Source organism: Harmonia axyridis, chromosome 1 (assembly GCF_914767665.1).
Source record: "Harmonia axyridis chromosome 1, icHarAxyr1.1, whole genome shotgun sequence".
NCBI lineage: Eukaryota > Metazoa > Arthropoda > Insecta > Coleoptera > Coccinellidae > Harmonia > Harmonia axyridis.
Window position 1 is genome coordinate 66,116,707 of NC_059501.1, and position 23,856 is coordinate 66,140,562.

The 23,856-nt window shown below is 31.7% G+C and overlaps 1 protein-coding gene across 2 annotated transcripts in view; it reads left to right on the forward strand.

Annotated features, from left to right (window-relative positions):
- The first annotated feature begins 6,636 nt into the window (after positions 1–6,636).
- LOC123670949 (AT-rich interactive domain-containing protein 5B-like) overlaps positions 6,637–23,856 on the forward strand; it is a 30,155-nt gene continuing 12,935 nt past the window's right edge. Inside the window, exons 1-3 of one of the 2 annotated variants that reach the window (XM_045604545.1) lie at positions 6,637–6,770; positions 8,368–8,622; positions 22,603–22,819. In XM_045604545.1, coding sequence (XP_045460501.1) covers positions 6,750–6,770; positions 8,368–8,622; positions 22,603–22,819 — 493 coding nt within the window. In that variant the 5' untranslated portion in view covers positions 6,637–6,749. Of the gene's footprint in view, positions 6,771–7,844; positions 8,013–8,367; positions 8,623–22,602; positions 22,820–23,856 lie in introns of those variants that run through there. The other variant, XM_045604546.1, reaches the window with a different exon arrangement.

The following is a 23,856-nucleotide window of genomic DNA, read 5'->3' on the forward strand; positions in this document are numbered from 1 at the left end:
TTTGTTCACTAACACTAGTAGATGACGATGCAGAAGATAGATGAAAATAAATCAAACTTAATTATGATTATTTATCAGAAGATTAATTGATTTGTCTCTTTTGAAACTTTTCTATTCAGCACGTACGATCGATATTAAAATCTGTTCTGATTCTCCGCTGACAGCCGATACGAAATCAGATTCTACCGGGGTCGGTCGAGAAGAAATACGACCGTAGTTCACGACTGAACAGTCTGTATTGTAAATTCAATATTTGAATATGGCAAACACATAATATTTCATTTTCTTGGGCAGTATTTCGATCAATCAATTGATTATTAAGATTCATTTATTATCATTACTTATTATTATTAATATTAAAACAAGTTTTTATTATTACTTCAGACATCTTCAGTGTCTGAAGATGAACTAGAAGTTCGAAACTGCGGTTACAAATGTAATCCTTAAATTGTATTTCCATTTAATTTGTGTAAAACTTAGTAATAATAAAAACTTGTTTTAATCATGATCAACTACCAAATAGTAACAGCTGAAACAGTAAATATTATTAATATGTTAAAAAACGAAAACTGATTGATTAATGAATCATTTATAAAATTGGGCGGAGAAACTATACAGGGCGAGTCTTTGGCTACATATATTTCAAAAGAAGATTACCGATTCAAAGGAAACACTTTTCCTTTACTATTTTTCCGATTCGGATCGATTGGAAAGATACAGATTGTTGAAAACCCATAAAAAAATTTATTTTAGTTATATCTCGCAAATGGAATGGAATCGAAGGAAATGATTTTCGGAATATAGTTTTTTATTGATGTGATGGATCTTTTCCGAACATAAAATTCCATCAAAGTCCGGTCAAATCCAGAATGCTCACTATACTAAGTGGAAAAAAAAAACAAATCGGAAACACTTGTAAGTTTCTACTGACCTCAGAAATTTTCGGTTGAAATATATGCCAAAGACCCATCCTGTATACTTACTTGTGTTCAAATCATTCGCTTTGCTGATGAGTGATGAATTATCACTTTGAAGCAGTGATTCTGAGCCACCAATTTCCAAGATTTTTCTAATGATGGACCAATAACGCAAACATGATATCATTATAAAATGAATTTTCATAATGTTTCCTCACCATAACACTAAATCTTAATAGTCGAACAGAAAGTAAGGTCAAATTTTACAAAATCAGTAATTAATATTTCAAATATTTCAAGTCTTGAAATAAATGAAGTAATCAAAATAAAAAAAGTTTGTCTCTACAAAGTCACTATTATTAAAAATATTCATAATTGCGAAACTATTGACGTTAGGATGTTGAGGTGAAAGAAAATATTTTTTTTGGACGAATAGACAAAATTCCAGGAAGTCTGTGAGTCCAAAAAAACCATTTTCGGGCGTGTTGCGTACAATATTTTTTCGGCAACCATGTAAAATAACACTATCGCTGCTGCTTCCCATATTTTAATACGATTGCGATAAAAAAACATGCAAATTTTTGACAACTTATTTCATATGAACTGTCAGCCGTTATCTCGGTTGTTATGGATTCTATGATTCTTTTCCGGCCTAGTCCGGGAAGTACGTACTTTCCGGACTAGGCCGGGAAATGCTACTTTTTCAGAGAAAAAGCGTCCGGGAAGTGAGCACTTCCCGGACGGTTGCCGAAAAAACCCTATTTTCCGGACTTGTTACGTAAATTACTATATTCTAAGAAAACTTTCCTTTTATATTTAAAGTTTACTTTTAGAAATACGAGTATCTATGTATAGAATCCGAAAATCAAATAAAAAATGTAATGCAAATTTGATACATTACTCTAGTTTTTCTTAAAAATAGACTATTTGTTTGTTCTCAATTTTTTTAAGAAGAAAAATGGTACGCCACTGAGATTTTAAACTGAAAATCATTTTCGAGTTGCTCGTTCAATTTGTGAAATAAAATCTTTCATGCTTTTTTTAGGTATGGGTCGCCGTTTTCATGTAAAAAAAATCTTAATTTTGATATACAGGATGGTCCAGATTTTAATGCAATAACTTTGGCATCAAATAGAACAATAGAACTCTTTTCATGAAAAAAATTCCTATAAACATATATCCTAACAAGCTTCGTCTTCGAGATCATTGTTTCAATTTTTAGGTGTTGAAGACTTGATAATATAATGTTTCGAATCAGGTGAGTTTCTCCTACCAACCTATTCAGTGGCGTAGATATAGGGGTGCGATGATTCTGATCTTATTGAAAGTCTTTTTTCCGAAAAAATTGTCTAATTTCTGGAACCAACATAGCTCATTAAAGAAGAAAGACCATTTTGGAGATAATCGAGTAAAAAACAAATACTACCTACAAAAATTATTTTTTCAAATTTTCACGTTAGTGATAAATGAAAGTACAAAAATTGACGTAATGTATTATAACGTTTCCGGATGGCCTTAAATTGAACATTTCTGAAAGACCCTCAAACAATAAAAAATTTATTTGCGAATATTTTTTATTATTTAAGTGTCTAATGAATTTTCTTTCTGAAATGTTCAATCAAATTCCATCTGCAAACGTTAAAATACTCTGAGGTTTCAACTAATGCAATGCATTATTCCAGCCAATCATACTGATAACACTGCTTCCTCATCGATAATACTTTGTTCACACTGAAACGTCAAAATTTCATATTGAATTTGTCTTATTGGCAGCTTAAAGTGCTTCAAGATTTATTCGTTTATTGAGAAATGAACACGAACCGATTCACTGCCATCACAGTGCCATAACCCAAGAAAATATTGAACATTTAAATTGTTGAAAAAAATAATCTTCCCAAATACAAATCGTTCTCCTTATTTTATTAGATAATTTTTTATATTTTCATCACTCAAACTTGATTATTTGAGGCAAAAACATTCAAATAAACCGAATTTAGTCGCTAGTCCTACCGGACTCGTGATTTTATCAATCGGTTTGTTTTCATATTTTTTGCCAAATAAATCAGTTTTCCTGGAAAAAAAAATATTGATAAAATTTTAAGCACTATGGATCTTGAATCTGGTGACGGCGGTGACGCGATCAACATGATATCGTTGAAATAATTCTGATATAGTAATCAATACGAAATTTTTATTTTATATACAGGGTGAGGCAATAGTGCTCGATAACTCTAGGAAATTATGGGCTAGGACAATAATTCAAATTTTGACGGAATCGACAGTAGGTACTCAGCATTCAGCGCATAAGCTTAAATTATATTTGACCAGGACCGGCACACCGGATATTTTGCCAGGGCGCCAAATTAATTAATTAAGCTTAGGCAATCAAAAACAAGACCAATCGTGTTTATTACGATACTGTTGTTACAAATAGGTATCAAAATCAACCTTTAAGAAGTTCGTCATCTTTTTGCTATAGACTCATAGAGGATCGTACTTTTAAATATTGCAAGACGATTTTTGATTAAATCAGCAAAACATCCTTTGATAAATTTGACAAGGTGATTTTAACTTCAAAAATAAGATTTCATATGAAATTGAAAAGATGCCTTAGAGAAACAACAGAGGCTGTTTCGAAGAAAATTAAGATAGATAAGGGAAAGCAGGGCAGCGAAATTTCATTTTGCCAGGGCGCCAAAATGTCTGGCGACGGCACTGTGTTTGAATCCACACTTAATAGATACTAATAATATCAATTGAAGATAAGCCAAATCAAAGAAATCATCAAAATTTTTGGAAAAATTCATTTTGACAAAACGAAATCGAGACCACGTGAACAAACAGAATAGTTATTTATAATACAAGTTCTTCCACGAGTTCAAAATTCAAAAACGAGCCACGAAGTGGCGAGTTTTTGAATGAACGAGTGGTAGAATGAGCCTTCTGTACGAGTATTATACATTATTTTCTCTAATTCATTGCATTTTCATTGAAATTAATGAAATATTTCCATAAATATATTTTAGTGATTTTTGCATTGAAAAATGTTGGTTGGCAGAACTGATTTCTTTAAGGCAAATTGATGAATTGACAGATAAAGCCGTGGCGGAAAGTTCGGAGTACCAACATAGAATAATAAAATATAACCATGAAAATTGTGCGTTTCTGATATATTCTCGCACGATTTTGTTCTACAAGATGTGGAAGAATGAACGGAATAACCACAGAATTAGAGAAACTTAGTTTGAATTCTCTTAAGGAGTTCGAATTCAATTCAATTCAAATCAATTTATTCATAAAAAATTGCTTACATTACCTATAACTGATTCAGCAGTAGAGTGAATATTTTAAGGTGAAAATGTCTCATCAATTTTTAACGCATGTCTAAACAAAAATGAAGACCACTCCCTAGGGTATCTCACAGGTAAAAGGAAATCAGGGCATTCTATTTGGATAAACGGACTTATTGACATTTTTTTAAGGTCATTTTTTTTAAATTGCAGTGTCTTTCGGACCACCTGTGGCACAGAATAGAGAGGTATTAATAATAATAATAATAATAATAATACCTCCCTATTCTGTGCCTGTAGAGTGATGCGAAAATTTGCAGAAGACTTGAAAACTTTTCAGGAATTCAATAAAAAATAAATCATAAAATCATCTCGAACGGTTTTCAAGATGTGATCTCAAGTTCGAACCATTAATTATATCCATGAATTTTGTCGAAAAAAGTGGCCTACGTCAAAAAGTATACAAAAAGAATGAATTTTATTTTGAAATCAGGAGATTATAAGTATGATGGAAACAATTAAGGTGATATCGTGTTTCACCACTTTCGGACCAGCCAGTAGATAAAAAATAATTTAAGTTTATGCTCTGAGTACTTTCGATTCCGACAAAATTTGAATCATTTTCCTAGTCCAAACTTTCCAAGAGTTATCGACCGATCGAGCACTATTGACTCACTCTGTATACACACGAAATCCATATCGGATATGTTATCACTGGCATATCGAGTATTTATTTTCCAATATTCGACTTATACTTTCTATGGTTCTCATCAGTGGCTCAATTAAAGTTGACTCATTGGAAGGGAGGGGGTTACTCCACTTTGAAAAAGCAAAATCTTTCAATATTTTTTAATTTTTTTTTTAATTGTTACTTTCAATTTTTGTTATTGCTTTTAGTCAATGGGTGGATATGTCCTCAATAACCCTCTTCGTTACGCCAATGGTTCCGATGATGTTATCGTTATCGATAACAAAATTTGCACGAACCTTGAAATAGTCCACTGAGAAATACCAACTATGTCAGTTTATTGGGCAATCTTTTACGATATTATTCTTTCTTTTTTTTTCTAGTTATGGCCACGCAATCGACCTAAAATTTTGTACGAAGTTTGAAATTTTTATTGGACATCTAAATGCAACATTTCATTTTGATCAAATCTATAGTTTTGAAATTAACACGAAGACAAAATGGCCATATTTACGGAACCCCCATTAGGATTTTGCTTATGAGTGAACTCAACCGCGGCATTCCAGAACCGAACTTACCTTGAAAATTTTTGTCTAGGTCTTCCGTAATGCTCGTTTTTGGGGCCTGGCGAAGGGACAAAATTGAATTTGAGGACTAATTCGTCATCAGTGTGGCCAACCTAACCTAACCTTATCCTTTGAGACCATTTCCGAATCAAAATTATAAATTACAAACATTGTAACGAAATAATTGAGCGATCTGTTCAGATAACATGCGCTCAAAAGTAGAGAAATTGTGGAGGCATGTATTTGTGTTACATGTTAAATAAATGTCAATGGACGGAATAAAATAAACATAGAATATATAAGATTTAACATTTGAAAAAGAGTTACCAATCTCCCAAAAACTACGACTAGAAAATTCACTACGCCACTGGATTCTTCGTAAGATATCTATAAATAGCCGTTTCAATTATTTCAATATATTTCGCAATAAACGATATATGATAGATGTCTGAAAACAGAAAAAATTAAAAACACTCTGTAAAACAGAAATTATACAAGCTAGATCAAATTGCAGATATCTTGAGAAAATGATCGATTGTCTTATTCCCTTCAGCGAATATGCGCTCAAAAAGTCAATTTTCGAAAACTAGTAACAATCATGAAATTGAGAATAGTTGTGGCTATGATAATACCCAAAGAATAAATATTTTTTTATCGCTATATTCTACATATACATGATATTTATATTATTTACATTATACATGATATTTATATTCAAATCACGAACTAATAAATCAATTTATTATCCAGCATGGATCGATTGGTATGAATTGAAATTTGCAATATCATTATTCATGGTGTAATGGAATATATTATGTTAGAAATAAACAAGCAAAAATATGAAATGAAATTATTACAGTCCTATTTCTGAAGATGAGCTAAAATACGTTGTTAAATTTAGATAAAACATATCAGTGAAGTTTGTTTGTTTAAAACTCTGAATGCGAAAAGCAAAAACAATTGTTCCACAGAAATCTTCAGATTTAAATGATTTGAAACCATCGATGTTGACACGCACCATTTACCGAAAAAGAGGTTACCTATTCAATTACCTACCTGTTCCTTTATTACTTCTGATATTTTTCTACTAACTGACAGGAGTGAAGTGCGAACGAAAAGAAGCTCCCTCCCCTCCGTCTATATGCGCCAGTATAAACGAATAGCGCCGATTTCTTCCGACTATGGGTCTGTATCGTGACGTCACATAATTAGAGTAAATACAAAGTAGACTATGATGGTGTCAGCGTGCTGTTCTTGTGAAGTTTTCTGTGATGAATTGTAAATAAAAATGGATCATAATGTGATTCAGGTAGGGAAAAATTTGAGTAGTACATTATAAACGTGCAATGAAATGTCAGAAGTAACGTCCAGATTTCCTTTTGTTTAATATGGTTTCTGATCGAATTCTTATAATTCCTTTCTTTATTATTGTTCCAAATAATTAAATTCATTTGAATGAAATTAAATTAATTTGGTTCTTAATTTAACCCAGGAAAAGAAATCGGTTTCTTGTTTGCTTATCAGTCTTATTTGTTTCAACGATAATTTCAATGCTTTATGAATAATTTATCGAATGATCCTATAAAATTAGAATTATGATCTGTAATAACATATTCATCCTTTAAATTGTACAATTCCTTAATTATTCATAATTGTTGACTATTGAATGAAATTGTCCCATACATTCTCCTTCTTGAGTTTCGTGAATTTATAAGCTTTTCTAATGCACTGTTTGCATGTACGTGAATTTATCAATAGGTAGAATGAGATAGATGTAGAAATGGTACCTATTTCTTTATATGGAGGAACATGTATCTTCAAACATGAACTCCCTCTTGAATTCAATATTGAAGATTTTCAATTTCAATTTAGTTTTATATATTTTATAGTAAATTCGAAGAATAGCCAATTTATTCTCATGGTTTCGCATATTTTAATTAAATATAATGAATAATTGATTATATTTAATTATTACACAATTACGTTATTTTAGGAAGTAACCTTTGAGTGGTTTCAGATTTCGAATGAATTTAACCGTACATGATTGTGTGTTTTTTCCTTTTCTACGAATTGAAACGAAATGCTCAACTGATAAATCGATGTGATGTTTCCTTGATAATTAGCATGCCTTTATTCATTACACATATCGGAGCCAGTTAAAAATAAATACATTTTGAGCATAATTTAACCTATTGAAAGAAAACAGAACCATTAAATTATTTTTTTTTATAATTTTGGATATAAGGATGTGTTCATCGAATATATACACCTTTGTTTCGGTTTTAGATTCGTTTTAATCGATTCAACTTGGAATAGTGTGCATACGAATTGTAGTATGTATAATCTGGTATTTGAATCCCCCCTACAAATTTGTTTATTCAGCCATGTTCACGTTAGTTCAGAAAGACTTGTTCTTAGGAAATGGGAAATGTTTTTATGTGAATTGAATTGAGTAGACTGCACTAAATTATTTTCGCTGAGTCGAGTTCTGATAATTAGTGATCGATGTTAGTGATTTGGGATGACATTTTAAATGGATAGAAAGGTTAAGGTAATAAAATTAAATTTCGAACTATTCAGTATGTTATTGAAATTCTCAGCCCTATTCATTCTTTATTTATCATTATTGATAACGAATATTGAAAGTTAGATAAGAGTCAGGTCGATTTTTTGAGATTTTGGTATTTTTGTGATTCATCTTGCATTATGACGATTTTAATTATTATTTTGAAACTAATAAAATTGTCGGTAAATATGCGAACATTTTATATCAAAATTACCTAAATGGGGGCTACGATAAAGGTTTAATTTTTTAATTTTCACACCTATTATTTCTCGAAAATGTAAATCTTCCTTTACATTTTTTTTTGGTAATTCTAAAATTTACACTAATATTTTTGTTTCAGTTTATCGGTGCTTCGTGTGGACAGCATGGACCTTATACTTTTTACAAAGCTTTCAAATATAGAAAGCATGGTGTGAATAGAATTGTGACTTTGGGTGAATTTTTTTTTGTGAAACTGTGGATCGACTCGGATTTATTGTGTATCGGTGAACTACAGTTGTTATGGATTGATAAGAACAGTGAACAAGTTTTGGCAAGCCTCAGACTGTATTTTCTGCCAGAAAATACACCTGAAGGGCGCATGGATCACGGTGAGGTGAGTGTTTCGACCCTGTCGAGATGAGATTTGATTTATTTCATGGGATTTTCGTTAATTTGATGGTTCCTTTGTGTATTTACTTAAAATTTAATCTCGGATAGGGACAATTCAGGTTCCTATTTGAAAGTAATCTTGTGTTTGAATATTACTCGCTTACGAATCGACTATATCATAGATGGCGTTGAATATAGACCCCTTCAAACATGCAGCTGGCGTTGATTCGCGGTTATATCGTAATTATAATGTGGAAAAGGCGGCTGTTATTGTTTGTCAATGTCAAAACTTCAAATACGCGAAAGAAGGATAAATATATCGAAGTCTATCAGACTTTCATTTTCTTTATATCACTTGCGATATTAATGAAATTCATATTTTCAATTTACTCTTTACATTTGTTATGCTAGTGATAAAATTGATAAAAAAATTCAGGAAATCGTTCCTATAACTTGCTTCCAATTGAAATCGATGAATATTCAAGATGTCGTTAATGTTAACGCATAATATTCTGATATTGCAAAAATATTCGAGGTCTTTTTTATATATTTCTTGTTACCTATATCGAATTATGCTTAAGCGTGAAACTTTCCTTTCTTTGTTTGAAACTCAATACTATTGGCTTTCCATTATTTCCAATTATAAATCTTTGGAATTCTTCCAGAAATCAGCACCTCCTTCACAATTAAATAGTTTGAAATATTGTAGGTATTTGCTGATAAAATTCACACTATTGTTCAATTATTCGCATACGAAGTCATATCTCAAGTTCACATTTATTTTTTTCTTCACAGAATAAATCATAAAATCATAGAATAAATCAAATCAGTATGGAAGTAACTATAAATATAAAAGTAATTTTAATATTTGACTCCTGGCTTTGAACACGTGGTAGGTATTCGTAGCAAAGCATACTTTTAATTTTATGACTCCATGAATGATTCAAAGTAATTATTTTTCCGATTGATTTATGTTATTCTAATTTCAATATTGGTTTTTTATGAACTAATATTATCGGGTTCGGACGTATGGGTTTTTGAGCGCTCGTCTCCAAACCGATAGCTCTATTATTTCATTTTGAGCCGGAAATAGTCTCAAACGATGAGGTTTGACTCACTCATGACGAATCCGTCTTCAAATTCGATTCTATCGGTTAAGTTCGTTAATGGGCTAAATCCGATAAAGATTTCCGTAAATATGGCCTTCGAAATGTTGCCATTTTGTTGATTTCAAAATTGCATATCCGATTGAGATGAAATTTCGCATTTGGATGTAAACTGACAACTGCAAGACTCGTGCAGAATTTCATGTTGATAGCATTGAAAATTCAAAAAAAAATATCTGAAAAAAAATCAATCAATATTTTCGTAACAGTGAAGCCGACGGAGTTAGATTTTGGGTGTTTATAATATCAAATAATTATTGCTCTGTTCGAGATTTAATGATGATCACATCATCAGAATAATAGAAATTAAAAATTTCATATAGGAAAAGACATACCCCACATTTCCTTAATTACCTACAATTCCGATCGAGTTAAGATTTTTTTATATATGTATATTTATATTTTGTAACTTTCAAATTCGTTGGAAATACAGGGTGGTTTTACAGAGTCACAACGTTTTCACTCCTTCCATACACAAAGCTAAAAGCGATAACCTCGAGTTGGAATTCGACAAATAAATCAGTGGCGTACTAGCTTGTTTCGCAGCATGATCCCTGAAATGAATTGAAATAGATAATTTCTATCCAGGAAACTAGTTATGGAATGAACATTCTGTAACTATTTCGATAACGTAGAGAATACAATCTATCCGAATTGATTGTCATATTTATTGCATTATTATTATTTATTATCTTCAGAATTTCACCTTCTTTAAATCTTTAAAAAAAATATCGAATTTTTTGAATTGGTTTTACATTTTAGAGATTTCTAAGAGGAATCGTGCTTAGAAATCACCATTTTCGTAACGTTTCTTAAAAAATTATTACCCTCCCAGCACCCATGTTCACTTCTTGTCTATTCAACAAATCAGCAAAAATACTTGTTTGCCATCATTGATAACCTTCAAAAATCATTCTAGAATGCAAATTTTCAAGGAAAAATAATAAAAAAGTGAAAAATCGTGGGGATGTTTTTGAAAAAATTTACCCAACCGTAAAAAAAATTATAATTAAAAATTTTTTGATTCTTCCATTTTCAACTTTCAAAAATCATAAGTAGAGTTTTTTTTTTGTATTTTTTATATAATTTTTTGATTTTATGGTTTTTTCGAGGGTTTTTCAGAAAGAACAATACGCTGACCAGGAGAATTTCAGTTTGGTAGAATTACTGCTTATTTGTTTATATGTATTCTTGTTGCTGGCCTTTTTCTTTTACTGAAACTATTTTCTTTATAATCTCATGTCTCATTCTGAAAGCTTCTGTACCTGGAACACTATATTGCCTGTGAAATATCAGCAATAATGTTGCTGTTCGATATAAGGGTGAAGCAATAGGAAGAATTCGGTGTTCACTATTTTTGGTGTTTCATAATTTTACCTGTTATTCCTTGAAGCAACCAAGAAAAGATTTTTTGAAATTTTGAATTTCACTTGCCAAGAGACTCGAATAGGAATTCCCATAATAGTTTCATCTTTCTCGGTTACAATTCCCAGTTGAGTTAGAAATTATATGTCGAACACATGGATCTTGATAATAATATGCAATATATTTTATTTGTTCTTCAAGACAAAATATCATAAATTTGTGAATGTAGAAAATGTACACAGGGTGCTTGCGAATAAATGCGACAAACTTCTAGGGTGATTCTATATGAAAAATAATGATTCATAGTTTGTTATATAATTTTTGAAGTTTTTCTTAAAAACTGACTATTCTTTTATTGCTTTGAAACCGATCGAGATATTCAAATGAAATTCAAAAAATTAAAATTTCAAAAGGAAGTTATTGACGTTTTGAGTACTGATTTTCGATTTGCTGCATTCGAAAAAATGATTTCCTATTCCAGGTTTCAGGATATCTGTGTATTCTGCTAGCCCCTTTTCTAACAAATAAGAGTATAACGATATAATTATGTGTGTACAAGATAAAACAACGTATTTCACACTGTTGTTATCTTCGAATTTCACGATAACTGCGCTATGATTTGTGGACAACATTATGCACCAATTGAATTGAGGATATTTAGATATTTCATAATGTTCATTATTTTATGATAAAAACTTTCGTTGGTACAATATAATATGAAGAGAATTAGGTTAATAAAAATTCTTTTTCATGGCCTTCCATAATGATTTTTGGACAAATTCGGATAAGGTTTATTTTTGTTGAAATTTCTAACTTATTTCGAATACAACTTTTGAATATTGAAAATATAATTTACACCTTCTCTCGAATGCAGAACAACCTTATGGGATCAATTATAATTCCAATGATCGACAGCCAGCATAATATCTCTATAACCGACATCAATCTATGTATATTCTACACTATGTCCGTAAAGTATGGAACAAATTCATTTTTAGCTGAACATACCATTTTAAGAGATAATCCTGAAACACGTCGATTTTTTATTTTAATTTACCGTATTTTAAAATAATAATATAATATACAGGGTGAATTACTTTCGAGTAATGACGTCACCGTCATTTTTTTTTTTAATGGAACACCCCCATTTTGTCTCAATTTTCCGATTACTCTAGCTGAGCTGATTCCAAAAATGTATCACATGTTGATTCCAATTGGTACAGGGTGGACAAAAATACAATAGTTTTGTGTGTGCTCATAAAGTAACGCGTAACATTCTTTAATAGTTAAATTGACAATATTATCAAAACAAATTGACATAAACAAAAAATGACAAAATTCACAAAAAACTAGACGACTATATATTTTTTTTAAAAGATAAGAAATAATTTCTTTCATATTCTGTCTGCTAGACCACAAGTACCAAACATGTTTGGAAACAGCTAATTTTTATTAATCTGAAAATGTAACAAACTACAGGGTGTTATATTCAAACCAATTGCCGCTAGACCATAAGTATTTTTGGTAATATTGTTAATTTAATTATAAAGAATGTTACCCGTTACTTTATAAGCACACACAAAACTATTCTATTTTTGTCCACCCTGTTGGGATCGAACCCCAACATGCGAATTTCCGGCTCAAAATTATTATTTTTCCATAAACGTCTGATATTCCATCGCGGTTAATCACTCTGTATATGAACAAAGCAATAAACCAATAATGAAACTAATCGATGAATAAACAAACCTGTGGAATTCGCCAATTTTCTTAGTATTTAGAAACGCAAACTATTTTATAACATAATGAAAAATTATAATTTTACTGGAGTAAAATTTGCAGCATCGGTCAATAAAATATTATTTCCTCTTTCAACGCAAAATATATTCATTTCTATAATAATACAACGAATATACAGGGTGTTTCCTAAACATGCGGCAAAAATTCAGGGGGTTGTTCCTTGGACTATTCTAAGAATATTTTGTCCTTTGATGATTTTTGAAAAACCTATTCGTTTCGAAGATATAGGGGAAACAAAATTTCAGATAATAACATTTTATTATGAAAAATTACATGAAAATTCAACTCAACCTACAAAAACTGTTGAAAATGACCACCTCTAGCCAGCATACAAGCATCCAATCTTCTCCTCATTGACTGCCGAACCCTTTCAAAAACACCAGGATCATTTCTTATTAAGTTACACCCAGCAATGATCCGATTTCGCAAGTCTTCCACATTTTCTACTGGAGTGGTATAAACTAATGATTTTAGATGGCCCCATAGGAATTTTTTTAGGTTTTTAGTAATTGGAATGTTGTTAAACAAATTTAAAAATAAATTGTACCTACTTAGTAAACACAGTGCGGTACGCATTTTTATTTAAACTATTATTAATTTTAAAAATATGAAAAATGTTGTTCGCCCTGTATCTTCGAAACAAAGAGGTTTTTCAAAAATCATCCAAGGACAAAACATGCTTAAAATAGTCCAAGGAACAACCCCCTGAATTTTTGCCGCATGTTTAGGAAACACCCTGTATATACAAAAATTTTAATGAAAATGTAGCGGCGGGATTCGTAACATGTATAGGTTTAAAAAACACCAGTCTTCTCTTCAGCCATTAGTTTATTAAGGCGATCTGTTAACTCGAATGTCTATACTTATTTTCATAATTTCATGTATCTCAATATAAAAAAAAAATATATATAAAAAAAAAACAATTTTGAAAAATTTTGAAATATTGCCATTGGAATGAAAACTTACTTTTAATAAGGAAACCTTACAATTTAGGTATTAGGAGAAAATTTCATTTTCTTTCAATACATTATATGATATGCACTTTTTATCATTTTATCAGGTCTCGTTGAAGCCTGTGATTTTGAACAACCCTATATGGTTAGGGATGTATTTTATTACACGTAAATGATACACGGGGTATTGGTATTCCATAGCTGAAATTTCAGCTTTCTAGGATTCCAAGTACCGAAGTAATGAATGTTCAAAGCTATGTTCAGTACAAAAAATAAGATAAATATGTACTAAGAAGGCTACGACAAACCGAAAAAAGTAATAATATACAGGGTGTTCTATTTGAAATATCGAAGTTGTTAGTATTTTTTATATAAGCGACAACAGTGGTTCCTACTCAAGAAAGCAAATTTGCAATAAAATTGTAACTTTCGTTTTCTGAAAATTCTAGGGTACCATCGACCGTGGCCCAGTATCAGTTAAAGCTGTTACAAGGGTTTACGGACGTACAGACTGACATACAGACACGAAATAATAGGATCAGGATGGTGTAAAATTCTTTTTCCGGGCGGAAACTTTGAAACCGAAAACCAAATTTTTTTTCATATCGAAAGTGATTACAAAGTCAAACGAGCATATTAATGTAGGGATTTGATTGATGATCTGTTGTGTCTTAACAAAGATCCTGACGTCAAACTCGAAAAAAATCAAGGAGAATGGTCCGTTTAATATTGCTCGTGAAATCAAAGAAGCAAAACAAATAGAAAACAATGCAGTTGAATACCACAATAATTATGAATTGTGATTGAATTTAAACTGAGTAAACTGGTCATTTCAGTTATTACACTATTTGTTTCACACCATCTGTGGGATATTAGAATCTGAAGATTTTAAGCCGGGAATGGTCTAAATCTAAAACAACTCACTAATGAAGAATTCGTTATCAAATAAGAGTGTGTCCGCCCGTAAACACGATAACTCTCAAACGAATAGGCCTAGAAAACTTGAATTTATCAGGGTACGTTCCTATCTCAAATGCTGCTGATAAGTTCGTTAATGGGCAAAATCCGACTAAGGGTTTCGTAAATATTGCCGTACGAAATTTTGTTTTCCTGTTAATTTCAAAACTACGAATTCAATGAAGATGAATTCCATATTTTCATATCGCGCGATCTTGGTGTTCAAGGATCTTGTGATATGGTCGATATTATGATGGCATTTACATTGTTGTCGTATCTTTCTTTTTTACGGAATAATAATGAACTTTGTTATTTCAAATTCTTAAGAGGGAGTTCCACTTTTTTCGAAGCAAATAAGTAGAGGTCAGCACTGTACGACGGTTATTTTTTCACGGAATTATTTGTAGTTTTACCTCTTTTGTAATGATTTTTGATAATTTTATTAACGAATATTTTCAAAATATATTAGTGCTTTGTACAAGGTGCATATATCATCATTTCTTTTTTGTTGAAAAAAACATAGTGACCAAAAATTTTTTTTCATTCGCGAATTAAAAATATTTTCTACAATGTAGATTATTGTTTAAGGAAATTATGTGAAACCCCATAAAAATCGGTGGTTTGTAAAAAGAAATATCTCTAATTTCGTTTTGAACTGAGCAGCCACGTGGTGATGTTTCCTCTTAAGAAACGCAAAATATTTTGTATGAAATGTTGCCTATACCTAGATGCTATAATTTCGGAGTTATAGCTTCATTTACATTATCTTCACTCAAGCTACATATTACATTTAAAAGGCTATGAATATTGAATTAACTCATTGAATAATGATTGTTTCTTTTGGTTTGTCCGCTTTTTAGTAGAAAAATTAGGAATTTTAGGTAACATACAGTAAAGACGATTACAGACATTACAGTAAATTCTCAGAATGTCCGTTTACTCCAATGTAACAAGCCACGAGAATTTTAAAAGTTTGAAATTCATTTTGCAATATCCCTGACTGTTCAATTCTTATCTCTGTGGTAATCCTATGATTTGTATTGTTTTAACTTTGTCGAAGATAATGTAAATGTATTTATAATTATACAATTATTTTAATATCACATGAAAAATGTTTAGTTTTTCTTAAAAATTTCGAAGGGCAAAAATATACATGGTGATCTAACTGATATAATATAGTTCATTATTATTCTGGATCTTTGCGTGTCATATCATAGAACAAAGCTAGCACAGATACCACAAATTATTTAGCGATTAAGATAGTATATAACCATCTCCCAGAGGAAATTAAACTTTTTTTAAGAATCTTTCTGATTTCTAAATGTTACTATTCTGCTGACGAATTTGATATTTTGGTTTCTTCTTCTTCTAATACCACCATAATATCGGCCTCATAGCAAGATCTGTGCATACTAAAATCTATAAAAATCGTGCGATCCGTTAATTTCAATATATTTTGCAAAAAAAAATGTATACGATATATAGCAGCACAGAAAATATAACTGCAAATTTGGTTGTGATATCGATGTTTTCATTACAAAATAACAACCCCGTAAAACTTAAGAATTTGGATCATCCTGTACTCTTGGTTCAAATAAAACAGGGTTTTTTTTTCATATTTATGATTTCAGCAGACTGTTATATTGATCTTATCTTTCGGGTGTCGTTAAAAACCTTTAAAGATGGATTTTGGTTCTCTACTTTCAATAACAAACCATTAAAATCCTTCAGTTAAGCTTCAACCTTCAGGAGTTTCTATTTTGTTGTTAGTCAGTGCCCATAAATATACAATTGAGATCAACAATGGGACGAATATTCTTCACGCCCCTTTTGAAATCTTGGTTCTGGGTTTAAAATATGTGATATGTTGAAGTTAGTGCCAATAACAAGGGAAAATTGAAAGATTTATTACTAGCCCTTTGAAGCATATGTAGATAATGTGATTTAGATTATTAATTAACAAGAGTATGATATAATATTTTGTCTTAAAATTCGAGGAAACCACTGAACTTGTGTCAGGAGCTTTTTGAGACTACAGAACTGATGTTCTGACTAAACAGTTCTCTTGAAATTCGTCTGAAAATAAGAGATATTATTTCTTATAGATATTCAAATTTTTAACCTAATCCGATTGGTTTTATGAAAACAGGTTTCATTTTGAATAGCCCTCAGAGTAATAGTCATAGATAGAGGGAGCATATGTCATTTTCAGTAAGCAATTTTTGATCCTAACATGAACTATCAAATTTGAAATGAAGCGCGCTATATCAAAACATTTCAGTGATCAGATATTTCACTCAATTCGCGAGTTTCCCCACAAAGAACGCAGTTCTTATGTCCCATAGTGAATCAACGTTTCATATCAATTCAAAATATATTGAGATGAATACCTAAATATATCAGAAATTCAGAAAACAAACTTCAAGCGTGAAACAACGGATGACACTAGGAGAGCAATAGTCTCCAAACCTTGGATTTCAGCAGATAGATACAGAAAATAATAAATATTCTACTTAAATTCTTACTTAAATTCGACAATTAGGAAAAATATCAGATTCCAAATATTCAAATTTACTCATTTAATAGGGAATCAATAAATAAATATATTTCATTCAATATAATATTTATTCATAATGATATAGTAAAATTGTAGATTTGAAAATAAATCACAATCCGACAACGTAATCTAACCATGTTGGGGACATGTAAAAATTGAGTATACTCCCTTAATCTATGCTTATTACTCTATGGAATAGCCCGTTATTTAGGCAACTGTCACTTTTGAAGCTCTCATCTTTTGACATTTGATAAATAAAAACACGACACTGCTAAGCTTCAAAAACGCATTGAAATTGTTAAAATTCACTACAAAAATGGTAAAAATTTTGCAGTCTCAGTTCGCAAAACTAAAGCACTTCGTCGTGAAGGACCTTTTCAGCCGGTAATAGTGAAACTGGTGGAAACATTCGAAATGTTGAGATAAGTTGGTGATGTGAAGAATCTAAACCGTGTGCGTCGCTCAAGAACAACTTAGAATATTGCTGCTGTAGCGTTGTGTTGACGAAAATCCAGGTTTGTCGATTAATTGACAGTAAGGCTATGATTTATAATTTTTACGGCTAAAATTGGTAGATATTGATGGGGACGACGTTTATTTCTAACAAGTCGGCGCTACGTGCCAAACTAGCAATGAAAAAATATTGCAATTTTACAAGAAAAGTTTCATAGCAGTGTTATTTGATCACAATTGGCCATCGAAATCTTGTGATTTGACACCTTAAGACCTTTTTCATTGGGGCCACTTTATAGATAAGTTCTTCGTCTATAATCCACAATCGATTCAAGACCTCAAAAATGGAATTAATTTGGCTGATTTCGTTTTCCATCATTATGGACATACCGTCCTCTTTACCATGAAGTTAACATCCATTGATTTTTCCAAATTTCAACCAGATGATCGAAAAAAATAATAATATAATATTCCATTGACAATTCTCATTGAGTTGAGATTTTGCAAGTAACGGGTGTTTTTTTCGAGGTATAGGTATAACTTCAAGTTGGCATTACTGTTCAAGATGGCTACCGATTTAACAGCTCTCAAGTGATTTATTCTGAGTTTGGTTTGGCAATTCATCATGAATAGACTCACGCCTGAACAACGCTTGCAAATAGTGCAATTTTATTTCGAAAATAATGGTTCTGTGCGGAATACGTATCGCGCACTACGTCCATTTTATTTTGTTTAGCGATGAAGCACACTTCTGGTTGAATAGCTACGTCAACAAACAAAACTGCCGCATTTGGAGTGAAGCTAATCCTCAAGTGTATGTCGAAGCACCGTTACATCCAGAAAAACTGACTGTTTGGTGCGCTTTATTGGAATTATTGGTCCGTACTTCTTCAAAAACGATGATGGCCAGAACGTTACAGTCAATGGTGATCGGTATAGAGCCATGATTACTAACTTTTTCATTCCTGAATTGAACAACCATGATGTCCAGGAGCTGTGGTTCCAACAAGACGGCGCAACATGTCATACAGCTCGTGCCACAATCGATTTATTGAAAGACACGTTTGGTGACCGCCTAATTTCACGTTTTGGACCTGTGAATTGGCCTCCAAGATCTTGTGATTTAACACCGCTAGGCTACTTTCTGTGGGGCCATGTAAAGTCATTGGTCTATGCGGATAAGCCACAAACCCTTGACCATTTGGAAGACAACATTCGCCGTGTTATTGCCGATACACGGCCACAAATGTTGGAAAAAGTCATCGAAAATTGGACGTCCAGATTGGACTACATCCGAGCCAGCCGTGGCGGTCATATGCCATTAATCATATTTGAAATGTAATGCTACAAGATTATCTTGCGGATCAATAAAATTCATGTCAATCGAATAATCGTTGTTTTATGGCAATTTGAAGTTCTATAACCCTAAAAAAAACCCTTTATATGAATCAAAAATAATCGCGTCATCAGAATTATAGAAAATACAAGCAGAAAATCGAAAATAAAAAAAAAAACCGTTCGAACGCTTGTTCATTCATGCGCCAATTTACATCCTTGGATGTACAGATCTTTGAGGGTACTACTGGCGCATGAATGGACGCGCGCTCCAAAGCCCCTGAAATATGTACATAAATTATTTTCTAATTTTTATCGTTATTCTCCAGCAAATAACAAGCCAAACGAAATGATTTGTTCACTCAATAATCTTGACCTTGCACTATAATTTGTTTTGATCTCCATAAAACTCTGTCCATAACAATAACAACAAAACATCATAAGGCAAATGATTAATATTTGTTAAAGGAACAATAGAACTAACAGTTTTCGAAGGTAGAATTTAGTTTTTGGATTATTTTTTGTAATAATAAAAACACAATTATTAGAAGAATGGAGATTCCACTTCTCTCGAAATTTTTACAGTGAATATTTTGGAATGAGCAGAATTGAAAAAAAAAAAACAGATGAAAATATCCCCCCTTTTCGGAAACAACTAGTTGCATGATATTTTTTTGAAAAAAAATTGAATTTTGAATGCAAAAAGTTAAATTTATTGTATTTATAAGGAAATAATTTCTCAGAAAATTTGCGAGATATGAACATGAAATCGGAAACGAATATTGTGACAATGATTCATTAAATTTTTATAGATAGTCATTATATGATTATATGAATTTAGATAATTTATTTTAAAAGACTGCAAATTTTACTCTAGTAAAATTTGCAATATTTTGTTATTATTAATATTAATAAATTTTACTTTAGTAAAATTTGCAATATATTATTAATTCATAAAATATTCTGAATTTCCAAATATGTATTTCGAATATTGGGGAATTCAACAGGTATGTTTTCTCATCGGAAAGTTTTATTGTTGGGCTCATTGGCGTAACTAGAGTTGACTATAATGGGGAGAGGGGATTCGAGAAAAATATTTCACTCGAAAAAACTGATTTTTGATAGAACTATCCCTTTCTAAAATTATGACCTGGTTTAGTCGAATCATATTCCAAGATGTATAATTTTTTATCCTTCGTTTTCAGGATGTAAAAATTCATAATGAAATTTTGAACAAGTAACGTATGAAAAAAAACCGATTTATCGTTACGATGTTCCACAGTATAAATGCATATATCAATGACTGATGTTCCTTGAACCTTTTTGTGAATGTTCTGATCAGTGGCGTACCCAAGGGGGGCATAAGACGGACATATCCTATGAGGAATATCCATTATAAGTAACAACGCTTAATAATTTAATTGTGTGAAAATGTAATCAACGAATTCATCAACCAGCGGTTATATCAAAGGGTTTGATCTGATCTTACGGGCTATAAATGCCAAATTTATGACAAAAATGAACAATCGGGTAAAAATTGATAAGATCTGAAAAACACTGAACTACTCGAATTGAAAATCAATTTCAAGAAGTGTCTGTAAATTCATAATATCATATCGAATAATTTTTTTTCTTTATCCCTTTCCCAAGGCTTATGTCTGGGTACGCCACTGGTTATTGACTGTCCAGTCTTGGGAATGGGAATGACATGGAACTACTGGCGCATTCTGTTGAGCGCCTGATTGAAATTACACGCTGCAACACACAAAACTCCTAACCGAATATTGAAAATTTCATGACTTAGAAACTATTCGGAATACAAGGACGTTGTGAAAAAATGTTCATTCAGTACCACCGTATCATAACAAACTTTTTGTGCAGTCGTTTACCAAACAGATAACTATATTTTCCTCATATTTTCTATAATTTTTAATGCGACTTGGGGTTTCTTAAATATGGAGGTTGGAAATGCCATTTTCCTGGTAATTTCAAAACTACAGACTTGATCAAAGGATATGGATTTTGGGTATTGGAATAAAATAAAAATTTTAAGCTTTGTGCAAAATTTCGTGTTGATACCTTCACCTGAACCATAGAAAATGAAAAAAAAAAAGGAAAATACTGACGTGAAGTCGGGACTTTTGAATGAACTTTCCAAATTTCCACTCGGTCGGATTTTTCTTTCATACTCTTCTCGAATTTTCTGAGGTTTCTATAGCGATATCAAAATAAAATTGCAAAAAACTTTAAATTATTGTACTATATTATATAGGTACTCGCAAATATTGGGTATTTATTTTCCGATATTCTTTCTATGATGTGACCATCTTGGAATTGTTATTTCATAACTACACCCAAAATATCAAACCTGTCAGTTTTGTAGTAGACACGTAGATATTGAGTAATTTATTTTTGATATTTTTGAATTTTCTCTAGTTCTGGTGACTTGTTCGATATTAAATTCTGTGTGAACATTGAACTTGTTATTTCACATCTTAATTAATTTCGACTGATATGAAATTTGACACGAGCCCATAAATTATCATTCTACATCCAAATAAAAATTTTCATCTCAATCGAAATTGGAATTTTCAAATAATCAGGAAAATACAGGGCCAGCGACCATGAACACTTATCTACATTTCCAACCGTCTGTCTTGCATTTTCGCCTTTATCTAAGAAAACCTGTAAAATATAGCGAAATTTTCTCTTTGTTAGTGTCTATCTTTGACGCGTGCAAAAACTAAACAGAATCAACTGATCACAAAACTCTCAGAAAAGATTTTGTAGTACGAAATCTCATCTTTATAACGACATCTAGTGAAACCTGATCGGACTTATATAACGCGAGATACAGATAACTAAAGCCATCTATCGTAAAAATAATTTATTTCTTTTTACTACACCCAATAATAATAAATACTAACTTTGGACATTTCTTTCTCTTCAATTTTGTTGAGATTGTATTCATGGAAACACTGTAACTCCGCAATAGTTTTCTCAATGACATTTTTTGGTTTTATTCTTGGCACTTTTGCTCTAAATCCAGTGGAGGTCTTCCACTTTTCGGTAGATTCAGCAATTGTTCTCCGCGAAACATTTTGATATTCAAAAAGTCGAACTATTTGAGCTTCAACCATCTTACCATCTAAATTATAATCACTTTTACTAAGCTCCAATTTTTAAGCTATTACAACGCAATCGATTACAGGAACTGAGCTGTTAAAAGGCAAAACATTGAATAATTGTTCTTTTCAAAGCCGTTACAACATTTTTTTATTTTTAATTCAATTATAAAATTTTTTCACTCTGCAATTGAAAAAATTTCAGCATGCTGAAATTTGTGCCAAAACTTTTGAGAAATACGTTAGGTTGATATATATCTTTTTATTCCCCAGGATGAAGTGTTGGCGATAGCAGAAAAAGTTGTACTGAGAGTCGAGGATCTGGTAACGTGGATAACCGTAGATGCAGAATGGACGTGGGGAAGATTGGGAAAAAGCTGCAAACAGATCAAAGAACCACCTGACGGAGAAGCGCAAGAAGTTAGTCCAGTTTCTCTTTCCGAAAGTTCCTTGGATTTCTCAGATGTGGAGAAGGAGAAGCAAATTTTAAGTGAGTATCCATTATTTATCGTTGGTTTTCACTAAATTTGGCTCAAACGAAAGCAAATGAATCATACTAACACGCCCTCCAAGGTTCACGTCTAATTTGGAAACACTCTGTATATAAAATAACAATTTCTTGTTGATAACTTCGTCTGCACCATTTCAACAACGTTATGTTGATCGCGTCAACAACCATCGTCCTGAACCATAGAAAACTAAATCTGTTAGAAATATTGTTTTTCGGCAACCGTCCGGGAAGTGCTCACTTCCCGGACGCTTTTTCTCTGAGAAAGTAGCATTTCCCGGCCTAGTCCGGAAAGTACGTACTTCCCGGACTAGGCCGGAAAAGAATCATAGAATCCATAGCAACCGAGATAACGGCTGACAGTTCATATGAAATTAGTTGTCAAAAATTTGCATGTTTTTTGATCGCAATCGTAATAAAATATGGAAAGCAGCAGCAATAGTGTTATTTTACATGGTTGCCGAAAAAATATTGTACGTAACACGCCCGAAAATGGTTTTTTTTGGACTCACAGACTCACAGAATTTTGTCTATTCGTCCAAAAAAACCCTATTTTCTGGACTTGTTACGTAAATTACTATTCCTGGTAATTTCAAAACTATATATTTGATCGAGATAAAAATCTGCATTAGAATGTTGAATGACAATAGTTAAAAAATACTCATGCCAAATTTCATTCCGATCGCGTCACCAGAACCATCGAAATTCAAGCAGAATATCCAAAAAAAATTAGGAAATTACTGACGTGAGGTTGGGAGCTTTTTAACCCTCGTTCACTCAAGCATTTATTGGACTTTTGTCTATACCTAAGAGTAATTAACATAGATAGAGGGAGCATATGTCATTTTCAGTCCCCAAATTTCGCCCCACCAACATGAACTATCAAATTTGATATGAAGCGCGCGTAAATGAAAACATATCAATGATACGATATTTCAGTCAATACATGAGTTTCTCCACAAAGAACGCACTTCTCATGTCCCATAGTGAATCAACGTTTCATATTAACTCAAAATATA